Below are 25489 nucleotides of genomic sequence, written 5' to 3'. Positions count from 1 at the left end.
GTGATGTGGTGTGGACTATGGATAGGACGGGTAGTCACGGCTTGAGTTCTTCAGGGACCCGATCCTTCGAGGGGTAGTCACGGCTTGAGTTTTTCATTGGACCCTCGATTTGGTTTATTAAGCGAAAGTCCGCTTGAGTTCTTCACGCACCAGTTGGATTTAAGAGAGCTGTATAGGGGATCAGCTCCCATATGTTATGATTGATGCTACAGGGTGCGTGAGTGCTCCAAATTACCTTTTTGATGTTATGATGTGAAAATGATGTTGATGTTGCATTTCACTCTACAGGGTGCATTAGTTTTAGATAGTTATAGAGATTATGGTTAAAATTGATATTTTACTCTCTGAGTCGAACGCTCACTCCTGTTCAATATTTTTCAAAGCTCTGAGGATTTTATTTTTGGTTAACCTGCTTTTCTCCTTCGCAGGTTGTTTATCAATATTTGTGTAATTTTATTTACTCCTAGAATTTCCGCATGTGTTAGAAGTATTTATTTGATTATGGTCTGTAATATTATTATCATGTTGGACCTGTAAACATATAATGATATGTATGTTTGATGGATTGGATGAGGGAGCTGAGCTCCCATTTATTTTTATGAGGATATGAGTATGTGGAGGGTGAGCTGAGCTCCCCAATTGAGTATTTATTATGTTTACAGGTCGGGTGAGTCGAAAACTCCCCGTTGGAAAGTCCATTTTATGGCCGGACTCTGTCCGTTTGGTTTCTTGAAATTGGGCCCAAATGGGCCTTAGAGTTGGGTTAATGAACAGTTAGGCTTACTACGGGCCTCGGGGGCTTTAGGCTGGCCCAGGTCCTAGTGCCGGTCCGGCCCATAGGTTGGGTCGTGACAAATATATATTTATGATATATACTTTTTTTTTGTTTTAAATACTTTAATTTTTTTAAAAAAATTTTAATTTACTTAACCTAACTTTTTACTTATAGTGTTGCATTCTTTTCCAATAATTAGTTAATAAATATAAAAATATGAATGACAGACTTTACAAAATATCAAATTATTTTATAATTTTTAATTTACAATAAATAATATTAACATATTAAAATATTAGTCTTATTATAATTCTTATTTAAAAAAATATTTATATAGATAAAAATCTTAACTCATAAATAATTTTATTAATAGTAAATGATAATATATAATTTAAAGAATTAATATTAAAAATATATTTTTTTGAAATTTTATAATTATAGATAATTTTTTTAACAATTTCAGCATAGTTTTAAAAGTTTTATTTTTTTTAATCTATAGTCAAAATTGAGCTAAATTAGTTATTTTAAAAGTTTTGTTTTCTTTTAATCTATAGTCAAAATTGAGTTAAATTAGTTATCAGAACGTAATTTTGATTGTTGGTTTATCTTATAGTCATAATTTTAACTATTAATTTATTTTAATTTTCACCGTTTACTAAAAATAATTAATATCAAATCAACATATAAAACTAAACATAGAAGTAAAAAAGATAGCATAATTTTTATTAAAAGGTAATTATTATTTTAATATTTTTATTTTTTATTTAAATTTAATTATTACTTATTTATATTTTATTTATTTATTTTTTTAGTATTTATATTAAAGTAATAATCTTTGATTTTATAATCATATATAAAAAAGTAACAAAAAAATTATATGAAAATAAATTAAATCACGAATAAAGGATATAAATAACTTACTAGCACATATAAAAAACTAATATACATAAAAGGAATTTAAATTTAGATATTTTAAAACTATATAATTCATTTACAAAATCTTTTTTAATCTTTTAAATGATATATAAACATTTGAGATATACATAAAAATATTTTATATTTAAATTTTATTAAATAGCATATATAAGGTTAGAAATACTTTTATGTGCAACCATCATTTTAATATTTTGATGTACATATTGAAATTTTTAGATGCATTATATTTTTTTTTTCCTTTTAGATATACCAAATACTTGAGCCTAATCTATTATTTTTTTTATAAAATAGTTTGCAGTTGATGATTACTTCTACCACAATTACAACCAGCAACAAAATTGCAACCTTCATTACCCTTGGGTTTCTTAAAATTTTCATCATTCAATATTATTGCAATAACCTTCTCCACTCTAAATGTCTCATTCCCAATAATTAGTGTTGTCACCATAATTTAACATGTTTGTGGGAGAAAGATTAAAAATAAGATGGTTTTATCTTTATTATTAATTTTCATATCAGTACTAATTAATTGAATAATTAATTTATTAAATATATTAAAATGATCTCTCACATATCATATCATTATCTTTCTTTATTATTAATATAATTCTTTTTCTTTAAATATAAACAATTTGTGAGTGTCTTAAAAATATATAAGCCTTATACTTCATAGTTTTAATACTATTTAAGTGATTTCACATAAGTCTATCCCACAAACAATTTATTATCAAAAGAAACAATCACTGACTATTTTTTCCCAACAAAATCACTCACAAATTACTCAACTACTAACTCATTAATATATATATATATATATATATATATATATATATATATATATATATATATATATATATATATATATGTTGTTGGGTCAAGCATCCATTCAGCGTCTGTTTTACTGTTTTGTGAGGACCTTGGCTCCTTTCTTTTGTTGGGCTGTTGTTTACTTAGGATGTTTGTTGTAGATGGACTTTGAACAATGCAAACCTTGCTTTAATCAGTGAAATGCTAGTTTCTGTTAAGAAAAAAAAAATCCCTTTTTTAATTTATTTTTTAAACTTCCAATTTAAATTTAATCTTTTTAATTAGATTTTAACTCTAACTTCAATCACTATCTTACTTAAGACTCAACTTTTTGACCCAAAATGACTCGGCTTGTAAAATAAGCTAAATCACATTCAAACATAACTATCCAATAAATAATTCAAATCACTAAATTATGATCCAACCTAAATTCATAAAAAATAAAAAGAAAAGACAAAGTCTAAAATAACTCAAACCCCAATGTACCAATTCCAAACGTTCGACCTGACCCCTTTACCATTTCTATATGGCATATATGGATAGCTAAAGAATGCTAAATGCATTCATAACTAGTTGTGAAGTTGTAACTGGTCATCTAAACATAATATTTGGCATAGTACAAGCATGAGTTTAGCAAGCAAATGCACATTTTGGTGGCCACAGTTGCTGCGATTGTTTTCTAATTGAAAAGGGTGGTGATGTTGCCACAAGGAGCGCAATGATCGATGATTCTTCTTGCATTGACAGGATGAGGGACTAGGAGTATCAAAACAGAGGCTGCATATTTAGCAGAGCCACTGCAATGATTAGCAAAACAGAAATAGATAAATCTAAGAGAAACCAATTGCTAGAGGCCATCACTTTGCAAAATAAAAATATTCTCAAGAAATATAACAAATCTCGACTACCTAATTAGTTAGATGTATGATGAAGGGGAAATGAAGAATGAAGAATGAAGAAGAGGAACTGCGAATTCCATCATTACTTAGGATGTAGCATTTTATAGGAAGTTCGAGTTGGTTTGAAATTCTTAATTAGAATTTGCTTAATATTTTATTGTTTAGAACTTTAAATCCTAATCCTAGCAGGATTAATAATTCTACTACAAATATTTTTGTATTCTATGCTTTTTTTTTTACGTTTTTTATGATTTGATAATTGATTTGAGAACTAATAAATAAAAATTTATTTATCCTCAAAATTTGTTTTTCTTCCTCTTTGTTATATACCAGTTTGGTATTCATCTATTACCTGCAAACAATTAAGCCAGATAAGTCCTTAACCTATTGACCTACCTAGCCAACCTTAGCAAAAACTCTGGAGTGGTAGTTTAAGTTCCAGTCGAAGTCTATTGTATAAAAAAAAAAAAAAATCTATGCCCTTCAAATATTTTGATAAAGCATTTCTATAACTAACAATTAATTTAAAAATAAATAAAATTGAAAAATTCTCTCTCTATCCTCCTTTGTTCTATTGGTTATGTTTTGAGAAATGAGAAAGGAAAGGATAAAAAATAAATTGTGATACTAAGCCTAACCCACTTTTAGCTACAAATATTTTACCTTCCTATACAATGTCTGGTGCAAATGAATTGTAGTTTTGCTGATAATTTACTTCCTACATCCTATATATACACCAATATCTCCATTTTTTTCTCCATTGACTAAGGCCATGCCGCAGTGTCTCGTATAGATCCTATCATAATCAACAGTCAATATCTCGCTTTTGACTATTGTACATATGTGATATGACAGTTGCACCTAATAATTTCTGATGCAGCAAAGAGGCAGGAGGGGATCTGTAGAACATTTCCATATCCTTGCTACTGTGATTGTAGATGCATCCTCTCTGCCATGTATGTACCTGTGCTCATTCTTTGATCGGATGCATCTGCAAGTACAATAGCAGCCGATATCTTTTCCTTGATCTGTTTTGTGCAGCATTTCCTGTGTATTTAATTGAGTCTGCTTAATTTCTCATTCCGAGCTCTAGATATTACCTACAGGACAAAACTGCTATCTGAATAGCTCTTTCTCCTCTTTCTCTTCCTCTTCAGTCTTCACCTCTTTGCTTTACATCAGCTATTAGCTTCCTCAATCACTCCAAAAATGGCCTTCACAATAAAGTTGGGCTCAAAATGCAAATGACAAAAGCCATAATATCTTGGCAATTGGGCAGTACACAGAGATCTCTCTTTCATCTCTACCCATGAGCTAACTGGGTTACAGTCCTCAAATTTTTGCTGCAAATAATCAAGCACCTTGCATCATCTAAAGCCTTCCACAAGAAATGGCCATCCATCACCCATTTCCTCATTTGCTTTCCCACCAGTACAATTGTTATTCACTTATAATTTTGGAGAACACGGTTCCATTAATTGACATGGAGACGATCCCTCTGAACCTCCTTCTCCACAAAGGACCGCACATCATCATCACCCACTTTCCATCTCCCCCTGGAGGTTGAAAAGTGGGCCTGAAATTCCTCATATCTATAATCAACTTAATACTTCAATTTCATATTGCAGCCATGAACTCATTGATTGATAATGAGAAACAAATATATATGCACCAAAGAACAACAATAAGACATTGTATGCATAAAATCTACCAGAAACGAGAGAACAACAAAATATGGAAAAACTCAGCACAAACAGAGAACCAGCATTGATATCAGTCATTCCCCAAATTCAAATTGCAAGCTTCTTCTACCTATACACACCCATTGCTTGATCAGCAAAAAAATTGTACCCATCAAAAGACTTTTGAAGAAAAGAAGAATTCACAGTTATAAATTTGGATGCTTGTTTGCTTTCAGACAAATCAGAGGTACTGTTTATTGTTCAAATAATCAATACAAGTATAAATCTAATGAAATAACTAAATAGGCACCACTCCATCAAAATTTTGTGGTATACCTTTCCCTATTCAGTGATCACCTTCCAAGCGTAATCTAACGGGGGCTAACCTCTCCTAATTTCTCTGCCCCATCGACGGCCACGCCAACGCGTTTCACCGAATCGAACAGGGGCAAGACCCTCTTCCTGTAATGAATAGGGCGAGAAAGCTCTTCGTCGAGGTCGATATTGATGCTGGTGACGCCAATCTCCTTGAGGCGGAACCCTAGCTTCTCGCCGACACGCGATGCCATTTTGGCATCCCAGTTGTGGTGGGATAGCGGGAAGCGGTTGAGTCTGGTGCGATACTGGGCGAGGAACTCTTGCTCCGTGGAGGAGGCTATGGCTATGATGGTGGAGGTTGAGGGCTTTGTGACCTGCGCCGTGATTTTCCGGCACGAGAGGACTAGGCGTAGCAGGTGTTGATGATTCGCAGACATTTTTCCTCGCACAGAGAGAGACGTCCGTTAGACGATAAAAAAAGAGAGACGTCAGTCCGGAGAATGACTTTTTTCTGGAGGAATAGCGGTACACGTAGCCACGTAGATCCTCAAACGACACCGTTTTAAAATGGATTTATCTTTTTTATTTTCAAATACAGTTAATGGTCATTGACCGTTGTATCAGGCCTAGGGCTGATCTTGCAAACCTTCCTCGTCGGAAAGCGATGAGCCCTGATTTATCGATTTGATTTTCCCGGAAAGACTTCAGTTATCGATGTCAAAGAGAAGGATGCTCGATTCTGTATCCAATTTGTTCTTTTTACTTTTGCCACTTTTCATCCTTCAATTTTTGTCTGGAATTTCAGCAATCAGGTAATTAGTGCTCTTAATTTCTAATTTAGTTTTCTTGGGCCTTCTGTTAATTTTTTTTTTAAAATTCTCTGTGTCCTATGTTTGGTTACTGAGAAAACAAAGGAAAGTAACTTAATAAGTTTTGCTCTTAAAAAGAGCAAAAAATTGTAGACAGACATTTTAATGTTCATTTAATTGTTTTTCCTTGTATGGGAGTACTAATTTCAAAATTCTGATTTGGTAATGCGTTGAGTAGTTCTAACTTTTTCCTTTATTATCTTATTTACTTTCTTTATTTGGGCCATTCTGCTTCTTCTGGTAGAAATTTTGTGGTATTTCTTGCTATTGCATTACAGGAAGGATATTGGCTTTCAAGAAATAAAAATTTGCAGAAATACAGTTCAAGGAAGATTTTTACTATCTGATGACAACGGTGTGTGTTTTGTTTATGTACCTGGTTTTCTTATTTAGCTAAAATTTTATAGCATTTAGGTTGTCTTGGAATGAATTAGTAGGACATTGTTTTATTTGTTTGATAAATTGAAGTGAGATTGACCTTATTACAAGGACCACAAAGGATTTTTATTTTTTTTATTTTTTTTTAAATTGTGTTAAATAGACAAAAATTTTTGTACTTTGTCTATTTAACACAATTCAACTCAACTTAACCTTTATCCCAAAAATTTGGGGTTGGTTATATAAATTCTCTTTCTACACTCTAAACGATTTTGGGTTAAATCCTCGAAAATGTATAATACTTCTAGATCTAGATCATGTTGTACTATTCTCCTTATTACAAGGACCACAAAGGATTTTTTTTTTTTTTTTTTTAAATTGTGTTAAATAGACACAAATTTTCGTGCTTTGTCTATTTAACACAATTCAACTCAACTCAACCTTTATCCCAAAAATTTGGGGTTGGCTACATGAATTCTCTTTCTCCACTCTAAACAATTTTGGGTTAAATCCTCGGAAATGTGTAATGCTTTTAGATCATGTTGTATTATTCTCTTCCAAGTCAGTTTAGGTTTACCCTTTCTTTTCTTCTTATCCTCTAACTTAATGTGTTTTACTTGTCTAACTAGAGCCTCCGTAGGCTCTAGTTAGACTTGAGACATACGGAGACTACAGTTAGACAAGGAGATATACGGAGGCTCCAGTTAGACAAGTAAAGCACATTAGGTTAGATGATAGAAAGAAAAGAAGGAGTGGACCTAAACTGACTTGGAGGAGAATAGTGCAACATGACCTAGAAGCATTACCCATTTTCGAGGATTTAACCCAAAATCGTTTAGAGTGGAGAAAGAAAATCTATATAGCGGACCCCAAATTTTTGGAATAAAGGTTGAGTTGAGTTGTGTTAAATAGACAAAGTACAAAAATTAAGTCTACCTTCTTTAACCAGAAAGATATACGGAGTCTCCAGTTACACAAATACAGCACATTAGGTTAGATGATAGAAAGACAAGAAGGGGTAGACCTAAACTGACTTGGAGTAGAATAATACAACATGACCTAGAAATATTACAGATGCTCCAGTTAGATAAGTAGAACACATTAGGTTAGAGAATAGAAAGAAAAGAAGGGGTAGACCTAAACTGACTTGGAGGAGAATAGTGCAACATGACCTAGAAACATTACACATTTCTGAGAATTTAACCCAAAATCGTTTAGAGTGGAGAAATAAAATCTATATAGCCGACTCTAAATTTTTGGAATGAAAGTTGAGCTGAGTTGAGTTGAGTTAAATAGACAAAGTACAAAAATTAAGTCTACCTTCTTTAACCAGAAAGATATACGGAGGCTCCAGTTAGACAAGTAGAGCACATTAGGTTAAAGGATAGAAAGAAAAGAAGGGGTAGACCTAAACTGACTTGGAGGAGAATAATACAACATTACCTAGAAGTATTACACAATTCCGAGGATTTAACTCAAAATCGTTTAGAGTGGAGAAAGAGAATCCTTATAGCCGACCCCAAATTTTTGGGATATATGTTGAGTTGAGTCGAGTTGAGTTGAGGTGTGTTAAATAGACAAAGTACAAAAATTAAGTCTACCGTCTTTAACCAGAAATCCTAGAAATTCCATTCACTTAATCGCCTTTTTCAAAAAAAAAAAAAAAAAGCTGATGATATCATAATTGTTTCCAAATACAAACTACTAAAATAAGCAAGAAGCATGTTGCCTGAATGCTAAATCATGTAGAGCAAATAATCTTGAAGGATATTAAAAAATATGGTGTGAGAATTCACTCTTAGAATGTCCAAACGTAATCAATGTCTGCCTCTTCTACAATATAAAATTTGTAATGATGCATTTTGAATGTGCAACTTAATCATGGGGAAAATGCATTCTCTTTGAAAAGGAATTTCCACATTACAAAATGAACACTAAACAGTTCTTGGACATATTATATGATATATTAGTTGCTTGAACTGAATCCACTATCATCTTACATTATGATGCATTTTAGGCCATGTATGTGATGCTTTATCGGTGGATCCACGGTCCCGCTGCTGTCCTGAGAAAGGAGAGAAATTCTCTTGTCAGTGAGTTTTTCCTGAGCAGGTCTCCAACTTTTTGTTCTTTTGACAACAATCAGGAACAGTGATGAAGATTTATTTTTGTTTGCAGTGGATGCAACCTTCTTTCACAGTGTTGCAATTCCTATGAATTTTGTGTTTCATGCTGCCTGAATCCTGCAAGGGTACTTTCTTGACTGCCTATTTGGCTTTGTGGCTTTGCTTTGATTTTTAATCTTGTAGTATGCAAAATAGAGCTTATTTCTTTAATTTATTCGGCAGACACAAGAAGAAGAAGTCATAAAGCTGAAAATAGCCAAGCCAACAACTGCAGGTTTTTAACTTTTTTTTCTTTCTTCTCCTTCTTATATATTTCAGAAAAAGTTAAATCAAAGAAACTTCCAACCTATCAATAAAAGGATGCTTTTGAAAAAAAAAAGGATGGTTCCTGGATAAGATAACGAAGTATTATAATTGTACAATGTGATATTTTACTTTGTTGTATGCATAATTTTGCATTTTCCCTAGAAGATACTATTTTTGGTCTTGGACCTGTATAAGATATGATTTACTAGATCTAATGCAGGAAATTTTTAATTCAATTTTCAATTAAAGTCCAATGATTGCATGCAATTGTTATTGTGATGAGCATTTGGTAGTTGTTTGTAAGATGATGATGATGATGATGATTATTTTCTAGTTGGCTGGGAATTAATGAATTCCAATTGCTGTTTGTGCCTGCGTTTTTTGAATATCTGAAATATGAGAATAACCAGTATCCACATTCCTTTTTGGCAGGGACATATGCAGGCATTTTTGATTTCTGTGCTGGGAGGTGCCGTCATAACTCTGAGAGTGTGGTAAGTGTTACTTTTTGTTTTTGTTGTGTTCTCTTGTAGAATTTATGGAAACATTGGAATGATGTCTATTGGAGGTGATTGGAGTATAATGTCAACAATGTTAGCATTATGTTGGGGGGTACCCAGATGGGAAAAGGGCATGATCTATGTTGTGGAGATGAACCTTTTTAGCTTACTTAGTCAGGGATACTTTGCAATTTTGATAAATATGCAACAGAAGACAGGCATTTGGTCATGGAAAGTGGAAGAACTCATTAGAAAATCAAAATTCAAGACTTTCAGGATCTTCCAAGATTTAGAGGTTTCTCAAAGTGTTTCCTTTCTTCAGCAGAGATAAAAATTGATTTAGAGGAAGAATTTCTTTGATACATGGTTCTATATCTACAGCAAAGCTGATGGGAAGGCTCCAATTCCAATCACCTTTTTAAATTGCTTGTTAGATGGGATTGCTGTAATACTTTTCCTATGTCTTACCTTTTCTGGAGTGTATGGAGTTTTTCCATCATGTTGGATTGGCATTATGAGGCATGCAAGGTGCAGGAATGCTATTCTATGGAAAGCAACTCCTCTGTGCATGTCATGATAAATCTTGCTTGTAGGCAATGAAAGGATTTTTGAGGAGATGAGGACCTTGGTGTAAAATTTGAAGATTGATACTTTGATCACTAATTGCTTGGATGACTACCTTTCCTTGCATTGAATTTCCTACTTCTTTTGTGGATTCCTTGGAATCCTTGCACTTTGGTGTCTAATTTGTTTTCTTATTGTGTTCACCCTTTATTAATTTTATTTATTTCCTCTTGATTGTTTAGATGGACAGGCATTTCCCTATTCTTTTTTTTTTTCAACTGTGTTATTGTATATTGGAAAGAGGATTCTATAATAATTAAGTCCATAAGGAAGTTGAAAATATTGTCAATGTGACAAGATATGCAAGATCATTGGTTAGTGTTAAACCCTTTAAGCAGTTTCCACAAGTGAAAATAAGGAACTGGAAGAGGTCTCTTAGATGAGCACAATGAAGGTTTAGGAAGGAGAATTCCTCTCTTGGATGCTGCAGAAGGCAGAATGTGAATTTGACAAGTGCAACTCTTCTCAACTCTTATCTTACTGGATAGTTTTCCTTGGTGAATTTATGAGTATTTATTTCTTTGGTATTTTATTTGATTTCACTTTGTTCAGCACTCTCAAGGAAGAAATGTTGTGATATCACCTTTATCCTTTGTGATTTATGTGTTCTTTTGAAATTCCCTAATAAGTGAATTTCCTTACTTGTTCATTGATTAATTCTATAAGATAATGGTTGCAAAGATTATATGAGCCGTGACAATAATGATGGCAATGATGATAATCATAATTGATACTCGTTATGAAAAATCAATTCAAACATGTTAAGAATAATTCTAAGCTTAAGATGCATATACATCCTCCATAGATTTGCCTTTACAAGAATGCTAGCGTTAAAAGAAATCTTATGACGGATTTTTATTTGATTGCAAATCATCCCAGTTTGTTAAGATCTGCTAGATGTGAAATTGCACCTGAAATAAGTGTGAATTTTGCAGGTTCATGAGAATGCGTATCTTAGTGATTTCCATCATTGCTATTCCTTGTCATCAAATTCTTCAGGTGTGTGGCACCTTTTGTCATCTTCTTTTCTGCTTCCCCCAGTTTGCCTTATTTTTCAGGTTTAAACCTCTTGTCATATCTTAGCAACGAGATGGGTAAGTAAAACAACTTAAAGTTCAATTGAGTAGAACATCCTTCTACTTTATACATGCTTGGAAGCTTTATGAATTGACTTTTCTTTCTATTGATCTTCTTTCTTTTCTATATTTTTATCCTGTTTTTCCTTTGTGGAGTGATGTGGTGGGTGAAGGAGAGATGTTGTTAATCAATGTTTATTTTTAGCTTTCATTTTTGTTCTTTAAGCTTCAATTTGTTATTTGGCCGATTTTAATAATTTGGTTGCTATACTAACATCACATCCTTGTTAAACTATTATTTATTCAGGTAACATCAAATGCTCCCACCCCTCTTTCTTCTTCTTCTTCTCCTCTCTCTCTCTCTCTCTCTCTCTCTCTCTCTTCTCCTCTTTTTTTTTTTTTGGAGGAAACAAGTCTTCTGATGAGCAGTATTCGTTTAGTTTCTTTTGTTTTAATGTCCTTCGGCCTTCAATGCAATTTGGTAAAATTGTATTGATCTATGAGCTATTTTGATATTTTATACTGATATTGATATTATTTTTAAACTGTGATTACTTAGCTCAAAATAATACTTCTCTTTCTTTCTTTCTTTCTTCCAATTCTGAAAGAGGGAACTGGTTAGATCCCAACCTGCATATGATAATTTAACATGATCTGAATAACATTTCATTGATGTTATTGTTATCTAATTACTTCTTGAAATCAGAGGTTAATTGTTTTATGGATCTTGATCATGTTTTCCATTCCCATTTTGCTAAGTACTTTTTGTTGCCTCCTTTACAACAGGTGCCAATTATACAGAACAAGAAGCAAGACTAGTTGGCATTAATGTAGTTATTGGAAGGTAAGTTATCATGGTGATGGTGATCGTCTCTGTTTCCATTGCAGCAAATGATATTTCCAATTGGAGCTTTTTCCTTGAACTTAATTTCTTGTTGATAGGCAAGGTGAGTCCTGTCATTCAGCTTGCAAGTCAAATGGACAATCATGCGTCTTAAATAAGCTTCTGGTGCTTAATCATTGCGACGTGTAAGTAACGTAAACTTTTATTTTTCTGTTAATTGTGCATTTTTATATGTTTAAATTTTCAGTTTTGGCATATTGTTAATGTTTTCCTAAAAGGAACAAAAAAGTAGGCAGGGGATAAAAGTAAGAAGAAGAAGAAAGAAAGAAACTCCTCAGTAATTGTTTCCTTTCTAGTGTTGATCTATCCTCTTACTATTTTCATATCAATGGTTGTTAAGTATCCAAGTGCAATGGTTGGCATGGAATGACATATGCATCATATTTCTCATGCTGCAACAAAAAGGATTTAGTTTATTGCATTTTTTTAATAATTTTTTTGTCAAAGTGAGGAAATTAGCAATTACATTTCTTTGTGATAAAAATTCATGCCGAATCTGCCTATTGCTTAGCCAATTTAAGTTTCTAGTATCTCAAATATTGACCAATGATTATTTTTCCATATCAAATGCTAGTGATAACACATTAGGATGATATTATGGGTTTAACTTCTCATCCGGTGATAAAATTTTAAGTGTAATATTAGAGCGCATGATTTGGGGCTCATTGTAAATTTGTTGCTTTATATTTTCTTTCTTAACAGTATGCAGAAATATATGAGTTGCAAAGGAACATGTTTAGCAAGCATAGGAGCTGATCAGCCTGCAGAAGTTGTTGACAATGCTCCTAAACACTTGGTATTTCCTCTTCTCTGAAGTTTTATTAACTTTTGGGCAGGTAGTAAAATAGGAAATACAAGCTACAATGCCCGCACAATGTTGCGGTTATAATGTTTTTGTTATTAATATTTTAATAATTTGGTAAAAAAAAATAATTACAGTGATATAATTTTATAAATTAATAGGCTAAAATGAACAATTAGAGATAATTTTTTAATAAAAAAATTTTCTCAAGTCTCATATTCATTATAATTATAGTGTTATTATTCTTTTTCACACTATTGTAAAAAGGCTAAATAATTTTAAAAAATTTGTAAAAAATATAAAAAAATCTCCTTCAGCTTTAGAATGTATATAATTTGATCCTACAATGAAGCAAAATATGTGGTACTCCTTCCTTCCCATATCAAGTATTTTTTAAGGTTTTTGCACAAAGATTAAGAAAATGATTAGATGACCTTATTTTTATAAAAAATACTAGTAATTGGCTAAAGTACCCTTGTATTTAATTAAGATAGAGAAAGGTGATAAAGAAATAAATGCATTATATTTAAGAGATAAATGCATTAGGGCTAACAATAGATAAGGGTAAAGTTAGAAAATAAAAAAAAATGCTTCCTTAATTTTCTAAAAAAGCAAATAAAGTGGGATAAATTTTTTTTTCAAACATCACTTGAAATGGGATGGAAGTGGTACTTTTTTGAAGACGTCAAGGCATCATAAAATCCTGGTTTAGTATTTTGTTATCAGTTGGTAATAATTTATTAATAATATTAAAACTACTTGGTTGGCCAGATCCTAAGTCATGGTGTGGAACTTTAGAAAATTATAGTTGAAACACGTTTGTACATTCATGAAAGATACATATGTTTATGAGGGAACCTTAATTAGCTCCTCATCTTTTTTTTCTCACCATCAACATCTTACCAAAGAATATATATATATATATTCAAATTATTTTGTTTTCTCTATGCTGACTGGGTTTCTTATCTTATTTATATTTCTCGATTTCAAGAACTTTGTGTTGTGAACTATTAATTAAAGAGCTTGGGAGATTCATTTAATATATTTTTTTTAATTAAACTTTTGAGACTAAAGAGTGGAAGTGGACGAGAATATCCTCAAATAAGTTATTTGAAACTAAGCTTTCACATTATATATTTCCCTCCATGTTTCACAGAATCCTGGAGCTTGCTTGTATACTCGAACACAATCAACGCTTTCCTGTGACGGCTCACATCAGTATACCAGAAGACTTTGTCCCTGCGCATAGTGTTCGTAAGTATCAGCTCATTCAGTATATCAGTTGCGAATATTAGAGTTAAATTTCCAATTTGAGAACATTTCTAGTCAATCTAGATGTTGTAAAATTGATGGTGAAGCGGCTGGGTATTTTACATACATGACTGGAACATATACATAGTACACACATATATGCATGCAAGCATAAGTGGTGGGCATTCTGATAACCAAACCGAAGCAAACCAAATTTATATAACCAAAATAACTGAATTTCATATATTCATTTTATTATTATTATTTATAATCAAATATTGCTCGCCCCTAGACATGCACCTCCCAAATTGTGATTGTTTGAAATCCTCTGTAGGGGGTAATGATTGCTTGATGTTCTTATCAATTACTCTGATTTTCCTTTACTTTTGAAAAAGAAATTAATGCATAACCATATGCATAATCATAATTTATCTGCAACTTCTTTCATTATCTACGATTTATTTTGCAGGACTATTCTGTCTGGACAACACGCTAAAGCATGGTGGCCATTCGTTTATGCATGGTTCAGGTTGGCAAATATTACTAAAATGGTACTAATATTTATAGAGAAGCAAAATTTGTAGACAAACAGAAACAAAGATATTCTTGAGTTATATTTGTAGTAGCATAGCATTGTGTAGAATAAGAAGTAGAAGATCATGTTCATCACTCTACCAAAAGCTTTGTTGGGAGATAAGAAGTAGAAGATCATAAAGCCCAAAAACTTTGTAGGGGAGATGATGGACCTAAGAAAGTTCGTACAATTCACGGGAGAATGGTGCAATTTAAAGAGAGAAAATTTGCAAGTGTAAGGTTTCAGACCTCAAATTAGTAGAGTCAGTGTCAGTGCTGACAGAGACCTTAGGTGTTTTGTGAACCATGAGAAATGAATTATTAATAAATAAATAAAAAGTAAAAAATAAGTGAAACATGTGCAAGCACAAACGCCACATCTTCCCATGTCAGATATTTTATCTTACTAACTTGCATCTGGGCTTTCCTGTTGCCACCCATTACCGAAACCCCATGTAGAGCCATAAATTAGTTATGGCTCAATAACAATTTGGCACTACTGTTGAAGTTATTGTTTAAAGAAAAAAAACTTCTCAAATTATATTAATTAAAATTAATTTGAAATTAAATTTGATATATTTTATTTACAACATAATTTTTTTAAAATAGATTTTTTAAAGTAGTGCTTTTTTAAAAAATGTTCTTTTGTTTATCTAAAACTTCAATGTCAAACAAACAAAACTTTAGTATTCAAATACTTCTTGAATTATCAGATAATTGAATTTGAGTGGGGGTATGACACATCCATTTCAAACTTTTATGTAATCAATTGTATTATGGTATAAGTTTAATTTCAATGAGATGAGAGTTTATGGGAAGAGGACAATTACTATGTTTTTTAATTTATTTTAAATAAGAAATGATAATAATAAAAAAGAATTCTATTCCAAAAACAATAAAGTAAAATAAAATTGCCCCACAAGAATTTAAAATATCAAGCAGAAAGCAATTAGAGCAAATATACAAAAGGGCAGGCTTTGATTTGTCCTGGTTCCCCATAAAAGTAATGAAGCATGCGCTCAAGTTAATTAAGAAAGTATTAATTTGCTTTCTATACGAAGCCCTCCAAACAAAGGCCATTGACCGAAAAAAAAAAAAGGGATGGCAAGGAACATTTATCAGATAAAAATTACAGAAAACGTAGTTTGCATTGCATATATTAAAAAACATGATTCCATTTTCTTTTTTCACTGTAATGGGTATCTGCTTGAATTATCAAATGACTCAATCAAAAGCTATAATTTGGTTTAAACAATCTCTTGCTCAATGGCTTTGATGAGTTCTCCTCCTCCCTCAACCCATTATCAGGTTTTCCATGTTTATTTTCTCCATCAACTTCATCTTCTTCTTTGATATCTTCAAAGGCAGGATGGTTAAGAATGCTATTGAGGAGCTGTGTCCCTCTAAGGGCATTTGTCAAAGGCAAGTGTCCTTCAGGAGTGTCATCATTGAGCTCCCAGATGAATTCATTAGGGAAAGATCTGTAGTTGTATTGCACAACCTCCGTATCAAGCTTTTTCATCCACCCAACCTTGAGGAAAAACTTGGTGAAGTCTTTGCCAGCGTTTTTCTGCCATATTCTCTTTTGAATACTGTATCCAAACTTGTTGTTGCTGTATTGTTTCCATAGTTCATCAATCGCTTTAAGGTCTTTCTCTGATATGAACTGAACCTCAGAGAAGAAGACATACCCACGCTTCTGTGTAGCTTCACCTGCCAAGACTATGAGGAGGCGGCGAGTTTCTTCATCTGCTTGGCGGAGGTTTTGGGTGGAGAGGTGCTGGCGGAGGAGGTCAAGGGAAAAAGTTTGGGAAGCTGAAGGAGTAATGGAAGTGGTGGGGGAGATAGAGAAAGTGGTAGTGGTGGAGGAGGAAGAAGATATGGAGAGGGAGAGAGAAGTATTTGTGGCGGTAGAGATGGACGTGCGGGGTTTGAGGAAAAGAGAGGAGGTGGGTTGGGAGTCAGAGTGTTGGAGCCTGAGGAGAGAATGGTGGTGGTGGTGGTGGTAGTGGAGGGATTGGAGGGGGTTGGGGGCCATTTGAAAGAGATGGAGAAGCGTGGTGAAGTTAGGAGGTCATTAAGGTGATGGGGTTGGGGAGGTAGTAGAAAGAAATGTGATAACTTTGTTGTGAGCAAAGGGATGTGGGAATTAATGGAAGATAAGGAATTTGTGAATGGCAATACAATGATGGATTTTGATTGGCTAGATGTGGGTGAGGCTAGATCCTAATCGGATTAAATTCTTCACAAATAAAAACAACATATTATTGCCCCAAAAAGGACTTTACAACAAAACATAAAAAAGCCCACAAAAAAAAATATTGGGTTAACGTCTACAAGTAATTAGGGAAAATTATGTTTGGAATGATTTTATTATAATAATTAATATTAATAAATTTTAGATAAATTCTATTATAATTCACAATTATAATAAGATAGTTATAAGTACATTAGTTTTATTAAATAAAATTTTATTATTTTACAGGTAGTTGATAAATCATTAGTTATTTATACTAAATATTTAATGATGAATATTAGTAGTCAACCATTAATAATTTGAAGCTAATTAAAAATTGATCATTAAAAAATTTTATTTTTTAATGATATTAAAAATTTAATTTAAGAACTGAAAACACTACATTTTTGAAATAGTTTTAATATTATTACATTAAAAATTCATTTATATATTTATCAAATATTTTAAATTAGCTATTGAAAACTTAAAAATCAAATATTGATTTGGTTCTTTATTGCTCAATTAAGCTATTTATTTTATATTTCAATTTTCAAAATTTTATTCTATGTTGAAATTAAATTGTTATAATTCTATTCTCAGCTTTTTGCATAAACCTTTTTAATTTAATAATTTTATCAATTTTAAAAAATTTTGATAAAATAAATAAAGACAACATCTAATTGCATGTAAATTTTTTTAAAAAATAAAAATAAAAAATGCAAAAATTATGTTAAAAATAAAACAAATGATAAAATTAAATACCTAAATGTCGTCCCTTTATCCTTCCCTAAAAAAAGCACTTTCATATCACTGATTTTAATAAACAAATTATATTTTTAATTTTTATTTTTTTTCAATTTTACTTCTGATCAAAATTTTCATATCATTTACTGCATAAAAATTTATTAAATAATATTAGATTTTATAATTTAATGATATTAAAATTATTTAAATAAATAAAATTCTTGATTTAAAAGGTTTAATAAGATTATAAGGAGTAAAGAACATTAGGGATATAATTGGATGTGATGAGATTGAGAGGAGACATCATAATACTTAAGCCATCACATTCCTAAAATTATATAAATTAAAATAAATATAAAATACATGAATATTTCTCTTTTTAATCCCTAAAATTTATATTTCAATATATATATATATATATATATATATATATATATATATATATATAGCTATTAATGCAATATGGATAAAATTAAATTCTTGGAGGTAAGTGAGTCCAGGAATTTCAAGTTTTCAAGAATTGCAAAAAAAATTGACTTGTTCAATTGAGAGTAAGTGTTAACTTCTTGAGAAGTGAAAGACTATTGTTTTTTTCTATTTTTTAGAAAATAAGTTATTTATTATAAAATAGATAACTTATTACTTTTTGATAAAGAAAGTTCTTAAAAATTTTTTCATTTGAATCAAACAAAACCTAAATTACAGTTGTGGCATGAGTAATTATACAATGTGAAAGTCCAAAAATAGTAGAGAAGGTTAACAAGTGCAAGGATAAATTTTGACAACTGTCCCTGAACTTATTTAGTTGTAATATTGCAGTCCCTCAACTTAAAAATGTAACTAAAAATTCCATCAACTTTTAAATTTTGCATAGTAAAATCTCTCTAACCTCCAATTACCAGTTTTTCAATTAGACGCTGACCTGAACAGTTCCAGCATGAAATTTAGTCAGTATTTCTCTTTTTTCTCTCAATCCATGCATTAATTGAATATTTTTTTCTCTATAGATAGAATAATTTTTCATGTATAAAGAGAATAATTTTACACTTTGCATAAAGAGAAGAGAAAAAAAATATTGACTAAGTGCTATGCAGAGCTATTCACATTAGTTTCTAACTGAAAAATCAGTAATTGAAAGTCAGGCAGATTTTACTGTGCAAAATTTGAAAGTTTAGGGAGCTTTACGTTATATTTTAAAGTTAAAGAACTATAGTATTAAAACTATATAAGTTCAGAGACAATTATTGAAATTTATCCACAAGTGCAGTAGTGGAGAAGTGCAATTAAGATAGCATCAAATGATTAATAAGCACAAGAGCTGCTATAAATAAAGCATAATTAAGGTCTTTTGGGTCCAACATATGGCTTATAAGTTGAAGATAAAACTAATTTAGTTCTAACATTTTAGTAATTATCGATCAATTTTAAATAAATTCATCTCACTTTTTATAATCTCTTACTTCTGGCCACTCATTTATTTCCCTGTTGAATTCAATAAAGTAATGGTACTATGCTTTAAGTTGGAATTTGAATTGGTTTTATAGCATCTATGGTGAGTATTTGGTTCAAATCGAACCGAATCAAATTAAATTATAAAAATCAAATTACATATTTTACAAATCAATCCAAATAGAAATGGATTAAAAATCAAATCGAACCAAATCGCTCTATTTTGGTTCAGTTTAGTTCAAACCGATCGGTTTTGATTTTTATTATTTTTTAATTTAAACTTGATTTTTAAGTTATTTGATCAAATTTTTACTTTAGTTTGAACCTAATAACTATTAATAAATGAAATTAAACAATATATATATATATATATATATATATATATATATATATATATATATAATTAAATATAATTCATAAATTCCTCATAAAAATAAATCAATTTAAAAATCGATTTAGTTCGATTTGGTTCGATTTGAATATATAAAATTACTATTTAATTCGGTTCGATTTAACTATTTTTTTTTCTCTTCAAAATCAAACCAAACCGAAGTAACTGAAATTTTTATAATATAAAATTGAACCGAACTGATTGAATTTTAAAATTAAACCGATTAAATCGAATTGATTTTTCGATTTGAACCGAAATTTGCTAACCCCTAATAGCATCAGAACATTAATTGGATAACGGTTTTTTCTTCTACAGTACCTCAACGTGATATGAGCGTGCAAGAAGTTTTCAAGAATCAGTTTTTCTTTTATAAGGGTTAATAAAATAATTTATTTTGGCTTAAATGCATTCTTTTGTAAAGTTACAAAAAAATATTTGCTTGGAAAATTAAAAGTTGGTCATTAAATATTTGCTTGATATTCAATAATGATTGATTTCTGCGTTCAAATTTATATTAATTCTAATTAGCAATTTCACAAATCTTATTACTCATGAATTTTATAAAAAGAATTAGCATTATATTATTATTTTATAATTTTTAATTTAAATTTTGATTTAATCTAAACGCTATCAGAACTCTTCATTTAGTATTAAAGTTCTCTAAGTAAAAGTCTTGCATTTAATATTAACAGCCCCTATAGCTCAGTGGTAGAGCGTCAGTCTTGTAAACTGAAGGTCCGTAGTTCGATCCTGCGTGGGGGCATGTATTGGTCTTCTTTTACTTTTGCAATTGCCCTAAACGACATTAAAATTGAACACGAAAACAAGCAAAACGACTTTCACCAAAATTATCAATACAAATTTGCTTGCTTAGCTTGGAGCAAGCATTCGGTTGATTGAATCGACTGAACTTTTAACAAAATTTTTAATTAATTTAATTATTTAGTAACTTTAAAAATATGAATTAAAATTAAAAAAAATTAAAATTAATTAAAATTAAAAATATTCTATGATTATAAATTGATAATTAAAAATTAAAATTTTTTATTATTAGTAATTAAATAATTAAATTAAATCAAGCTTATTTTTATTAAGATAATCAAATTTCAATAGCCCTTTGAAACCTTAAAAACAACAAGAATCACACTAGCATACAAACACCAGTGCCACGTTTTATAATTTGCACACTTGCATTGTGTAGTATCGCTGATTACAAAAGCAATTTTTCTCTCTTATAATTTTAGGTAATTTAATAATTTAAACATAATTTTCTATTTAACTCATTACTCATTTACATTAAAAAGGAAAAAAAAAAAAAAAAAAAAACAACTTACTGAGACATTTTATGTAGAATTTATCATAAATGACTTTCATATTCCAAAACAACTTCATGTTCTTTGTTAGATTTTCATTCTTGAACCTGCTCTGGTGGTTAATTAAATTTGATATAATGGTTGCTGAAGCTTACAAAATTAAACACAACAGAGACGAGGGAGTGCAAGAAACTAAAATCAAAAAACCAACCACCACAATAAAAAAATCTCAATGTTTGTAAGGATTATTTCAGGATATTATGCTGCAAGAACAATCTTTCTTGAGGAGAAGCAGGTCCAATCTCTTCCTCCAAACACCGTAACCCATCCCCAACATTTCCAGTGTATCCCAAATTTCTTGCTTCTGAGTTTTTCCCATCAACATCTGCTTCTGAGACTGAGGATTTTCTCCTCTGGGAAGAAGTAACACTTGGAAATGTTATCCATGATGGAGCTCGAAATTCGAATCTTTGATCTTCAGCATCTACTACTACATCAGTCTCTGATGCTGATCTATTTGAAAATCTTTGAGAAGATTTCTTGTGCAACCTATTGCTTCCAAGAACCACTTCACTTGGCAATATTAGTTGCTCATTACATGGACTGCCCATCAGCTGAGCAAGGGCACGCTCCAACGCTGTTGTTACTTTATCCATTGATGGCCTTTCCTTGCCTTTCATTCTGACACACTTGCAAGCTACATTTGCAATCCTTTTCAATGCTTCAAGATCTGATGGAGGCTTCAAAACTGGATCTAAAATTGTGGATATATCTCCTGATTTGATTAGAGGAACTGCCCATTCTACTATATTCCCTTGTTCGTATTGCATGTCTATAGCTTTCCGGCCACTAAGGATTTCTAAAAGCAATACACCAAAGCTATAAACATCAGATTTTGTAGTTAGGTAGTGAAGTCTATAGTACTCAGGATCAAGATAGCCAAGTGTGCCTGCAGGTAGTTCAGCTAATGGTGAGTTACTATCAGCTGGTCCTAACAAAGAGAGACCGAAATCAGCCACACGGGCATTGTGTTCTTCATCAATGAGAATGTTAGAAGATTTTATGTCTCGATGAATTACAGGTGGGCAAGCATAACCATGCAGGTATTCAATTCCCCTAGCTGCTTGGACTGCAATGGTGACCCTTCGAATCCAATCCAGCTGCTCTTTTAATGCCTTGTTCTTCCCATGAAGATGTTGGTGCAAGGAACCATGAGCCATGAACTCATAAACCAGAAGCCTTTCTCCACCTTCTTCACAATAACCAAGCAGATTCAGCAAATGGGCATGGTTTAATCTTGATAATACATCAAGCTCAGTCTGGAATTCTTTCGAGTTCTTCTTATCAGATGATCCTATAGCCTTTTTAACAGCAACTACTGTTCTATTCTTCAATATCCCTTTATAAACACATGAAAAACTTCCTTTTCCCACCAAGGATTCTTCTTTGAATCCATTGGTGGCCCTCTCAAGTTCCTCATAAGAGAACACGTGGGCCCTCCTTATCTTACGCTCATCCGAGTCTTGGCGGATCTTTCCATTGTCTTTGGGAAATGAAGCACCACGTTCTTTGTTTTTTTTGGACTTTGCTTCCTTTTCTGAACACTGGCAGTTCCTCAATCTGTAGCGAACGTACAAAGTAGCAGTTGCAGATACAACAATCACCAAGAACACAGCAAAGCCAATCTCTACAATAATGACTGGCAACTGCAGTGACCAAAACCTTTCATCCTTCTTTCCAATAGCAGCATCAGAATACAAGGCAGAACAATTTGAGAAGCATTCTGTCGAATAACAACTTGAACAGTTATAATCACACTGACGATTTGATTTCAAAGTACATTCAGTTTTCTGGTACATCTCAGCAGGGCAACCATTACTGCAGGGGAAGCAGACATGAGAATTGGGAGACTTGCAGGGTGCATTATCATCGTTAAATTCATAGGAACCAGGTGTGCAAGGAGTAGTTTTGCAAAGTCCTGGTGAGACTGCCAAAGGCAGAGAGCTAGGGAACCCAAGACCCCAACAAAAAGGTAGAAGAGATTTCTCAGCAAGAATTCCACAAGTGAAGTAATTTCCAGCAGCAATTTCATACACCTTAATGCCATTAGGAGCTGGGGTGCTTGGTTTTACAATAGAGCCCCAACAAATCACCCCATGGTCATAGCTCTTGATTCCACAAGCATGGAACTTTCCTCCCACAACAGAAAGCATTGGATCACTTGGAGGCAAATCCACATTTCCTTGATTTGAATATGCCACAGAGATCTCTTCCTCAAGGTTCAAGCTTTTTCCCCAACAAAAGGCTCTAGAATTAAGCTCTAAAATCCCACAAACATGATATCCACCAGCTGTAATCCTTTGAAAAGTCATATCTTCAGGAATTAAGCTGATCACATGGCTACTAGTCTCATCACCCCAACAAAAAACACTCCTATTCTGAGACAACAACCCACAGTTAAACTCAGAACCAGCCGAGATTGATTGAATCTGTCCATCAAACACATTGTTCTTGGTCATGTTATAACCCCAACAATCAACAAGAGAATAGTTTCTGTGCCTGCCTGTTAATGGCTTTCTCAAACCGCATAAATGGTAATCACCAGCACTGATTTCTATATACTCAGCTTCCTTGACCATAGGCTGAGGAACACCCATTGGAATATAACCGCTACTTCCCCAACAATATGGCTGGTTAGATCCCATTAGAAGTCCACAAACAAAGCCATCACCAGCAGTCAAACCAATGAAAGGGAAATGAGCTGGAGTGCCATATATTATAGCAGAGTTTGAACCATAACAAGTCACAAGATGAGATCCATCTGATTTTAAGCCACAAAAGACAGAGCCATTCTCTCCATAAGAAATGGCAATGGAAGACATGGAGCCTAGGCCTGAAACCAACCACCAAAAATCTGATAGAACCACAAGTTGAACAAGAACTCCAGCGTTCCCAAATGTGCTAATCTTCAAGACCCAGGTAAGAAAATTTATAAACAAATGGCTGGAAATTTCCATTGCACAAGCTCAACCTTAAAATACAAAAATCAAAGTATATACCTCCAACTTTATGATTTGATAGTTACCCGTCAAAAACTAAAGCTAGGCCAGGACCTCTTGATTGCAACTTGCTTATTAATCAGGCTTTTAAAATGAAGATGAGAAATTCTGATATCGATTAAACCAACAGGAAAATACCAAAAAAATCAACAACTACAGTAAAGCACCACTATAAAAGCTCCATTTGTACAAGTGGTCGATAAAGTTAAGAAAAAAAAAAAAAAAAGAATATGAAGGTAACTCCCATGCATATATGCAGCATTGGCAATGAAGGAGAAACCATATGAATAAGGAATATAGGAGAAGATTTATATTAACACTGCCCAACCAAACTCAGCAAAACCGAGATCAAAAAGTCCCCAACTTTGACAAGAAGCAGCTATAAAAAATAATAATCTCATGAACTCAAAACCGGTAAAGGAATACCCAACTTCTCGTATTGCTTTCCTTTAACACCTACACGAGAAAGAAAGTTGAGTTTTTTCTTTGTCTTCTTGCTCCATCAATAAAGACACTACCCAAGAACAGGAAGAGATTTTCTGCAAGAAGCATTAAATCACACCCACAAGTGGGCTTCTTTAAAGTTCATCATCATAAGTAAAAAATACTCCATTTTTAGCAAAAGATGATTCTCGTAGCTACCCTTTATCATGTTGGTTATAGTATTTAGATGGAAAATGGCTGTGGAAGAAAATTTGGGGTGAGGTAGATTTGTTGATGATGGTGGTTGCAGGAAGTATTGTTGTTTCAAGCAAGAATGGGAGGGAGAGAGAGAAAAATAAATGTCCATAAAAATGGAGCTTGTGAGTATACACATGTGCAGGTGAAGACATTAAATGGGCCGTTAATGCAGTTTGATGTTTTCATGCCCGGATTAATGCTCACACTTAAAATATACTGTAATCATTTGGGATATAATTACGTAATTGCAAAATTAAAAGATAATCATATGCTATATAATTATATATTATTTGGATCGTTCTAAACTCATTAGAATTTATTTAATATTTTGATACTCCTATAGATATTTTGAAATTTTTTATTTATCTCACTTTACTTTTTATTTTAAAAAAATTAAGAAAATATTAATTTTTTTTCAACTTTATATTGATCTCTTATTAGTCCCGATACATATATTTCTTCTTAACAACTTTTTATATTCCAATGATATTATAAAGGCCTAAAGCTCAATTATATGCTTATGATTATTAAGGAAGTTCAATTTAAATTTTTAACTTTTTGTCTAATTTAACTCAGAATTTTCAATTTAAATTTAATTTAATCTAAAAATCAATAAAATAAAGAAATTGAACTTATTAATTTTTGGACTTAAATCAATAAATCAAGAAATGAAATCTCAAAATTAACAAATTGAATTTCTTAATTTTTTATTTAAAACAAAAAATAAAGAAATTTATCCCATAAATTTTAATTTTTGGGCTAAATTGAACTTAAATTAAAACTTTTAGAT

The 25489-nt window shown here is 31.8% G+C and overlaps 4 protein-coding genes and 1 non-coding gene across 7 annotated transcripts; 2 read left to right on the top strand and 3 right to left on the bottom strand.

Moving 5' to 3' along the window:
• Positions 1–2891: 2891 nt before the first annotated feature.
• LOC110652505 (uncharacterized) lies at positions 2892–5928 on the bottom strand. Of its 3 annotated transcripts, none has more exons than XM_058144819.1 (2): positions 5436–5928; positions 2892–3315 (listed from the first exon to the last, which is right to left on the bottom strand). In XM_058144819.1, exon 1 carries the CDS (start codon positions 5852–5854, stop codon positions 5471–5473), a length of 384 nt encoding a protein of 127 aa, XP_058000802.1. In that variant the 5' UTR covers positions 5855–5928; the 3' UTR covers positions 2892–3315; positions 5436–5470. The 3 variants fall into 3 exon arrangements, with proteins under 3 accessions (XP_058000802.1, XP_058000804.1, XP_058000806.1); XM_058144821.1 differs by having other exon boundaries at positions 2892–3295; XM_058144823.1 differs by lacking the exon at positions 2892–3315 and adding an exon at positions 4993–5009.
• A 77-nt stretch (positions 5929–6005) lies between these two features.
• Positions 6006–15182, top strand: LOC110652504 (uncharacterized). The gene is made up of 12 exons (XM_021808114.2): positions 6006–6229; positions 6565–6641; positions 8682–8757; positions 8843–8915; positions 9013–9064; positions 9529–9590; positions 11156–11219; positions 12083–12140; positions 12239–12325; positions 12903–12996; positions 14159–14256; positions 14723–15182. Exons 1-11 carry the CDS (start codon positions 6132–6134, stop codon positions 14249–14251), a joined length of 834 nt encoding a protein of 277 aa, XP_021663806.2. The 5' UTR covers positions 6006–6131; the 3' UTR covers positions 14252–14256; positions 14723–15182.
• Positions 15183–15787: 605 nt separating this feature from the next.
• Positions 15788–16963, bottom strand: LOC110666406 (tetrapyrrole-binding protein, chloroplastic). Its single transcript, XM_058144811.1, has one exon. It carries the CDS (start codon positions 16862–16864, stop codon positions 16055–16057), a length of 810 nt encoding a protein of 269 aa, XP_058000794.1. The 5' UTR covers positions 16865–16963; the 3' UTR covers positions 15788–16054.
• A 3374-nt stretch (positions 16964–20337) lies between these two features.
• Positions 20338–20409, top strand: TRNAT-UGU (transfer RNA threonine (anticodon UGU)). Its single transcript has one exon. It is a non-coding gene; the product is annotated as a tRNA-Thr (tRNA).
• A 651-nt stretch (positions 20410–21060) lies between these two features.
• On the bottom strand, positions 21061–24771 carry LOC110652932 (serine/threonine-protein kinase-like protein ACR4). The gene has a single exon (XM_021808555.2). It carries the CDS (start codon positions 23974–23976, stop codon positions 21205–21207), a length of 2772 nt encoding a protein of 923 aa, XP_021664247.2. The 5' UTR covers positions 23977–24771; the 3' UTR covers positions 21061–21204.
• Between the last annotated feature and the right edge of the window lie 718 nt (positions 24772–25489).

This window comes from Hevea brasiliensis, chromosome 1, assembly GCF_030052815.1.
Source record: "Hevea brasiliensis isolate MT/VB/25A 57/8 chromosome 1, ASM3005281v1, whole genome shotgun sequence".
NCBI classification, from domain to species: domain Eukaryota; kingdom Viridiplantae; phylum Streptophyta; class Magnoliopsida; order Malpighiales; family Euphorbiaceae; genus Hevea; species Hevea brasiliensis.
The sequence above is the reverse complement of the archived record's forward strand: the minus strand, read 5'-3'. Positions and strand labels throughout refer to the sequence as shown.

Excerpts from the sequence above, each read along its gene's own strand:
- LOC110652505 (XM_058144819.1), bottom strand. The coding sequence starts at position 5,854 with ATGTCTGCGAATCATCAACACCTGCTACGCCTAGTCCTCTCGTGCCGG.
- LOC110652504 (XM_021808114.2), top strand. The coding sequence starts at position 6,132 with ATGTCAAAGAGAAGGATGCTCGATTCTGTATCCAATTTGTTCTTTTTA. Across the intron at positions 6,230-6,564 it reads TCTGGAATTTCAGCAATCAG|GAAGGATATTGGCTTTCAAG; the intron begins GTAATTAGTGCT and ends ATTGCATTACAG. Across the intron at positions 8,916-9,012 it reads GCTGCCTGAATCCTGCAAGG|ACACAAGAAGAAGAAGTCAT; the intron begins GTACTTTCTTGA and ends TTTATTCGGCAG.
- LOC110666406 (XM_058144811.1), bottom strand. The coding sequence starts at position 16,864 with ATGGCCCCCAACCCCCTCCAATCCCTCCACTACCACCACCACCACCAC.
- LOC110652932 (XM_021808555.2), bottom strand. The coding sequence starts at position 23,976 with ATGGAAATTTCCAGCCATTTGTTTATAAATTTTCTTACCTGGGTCTTG.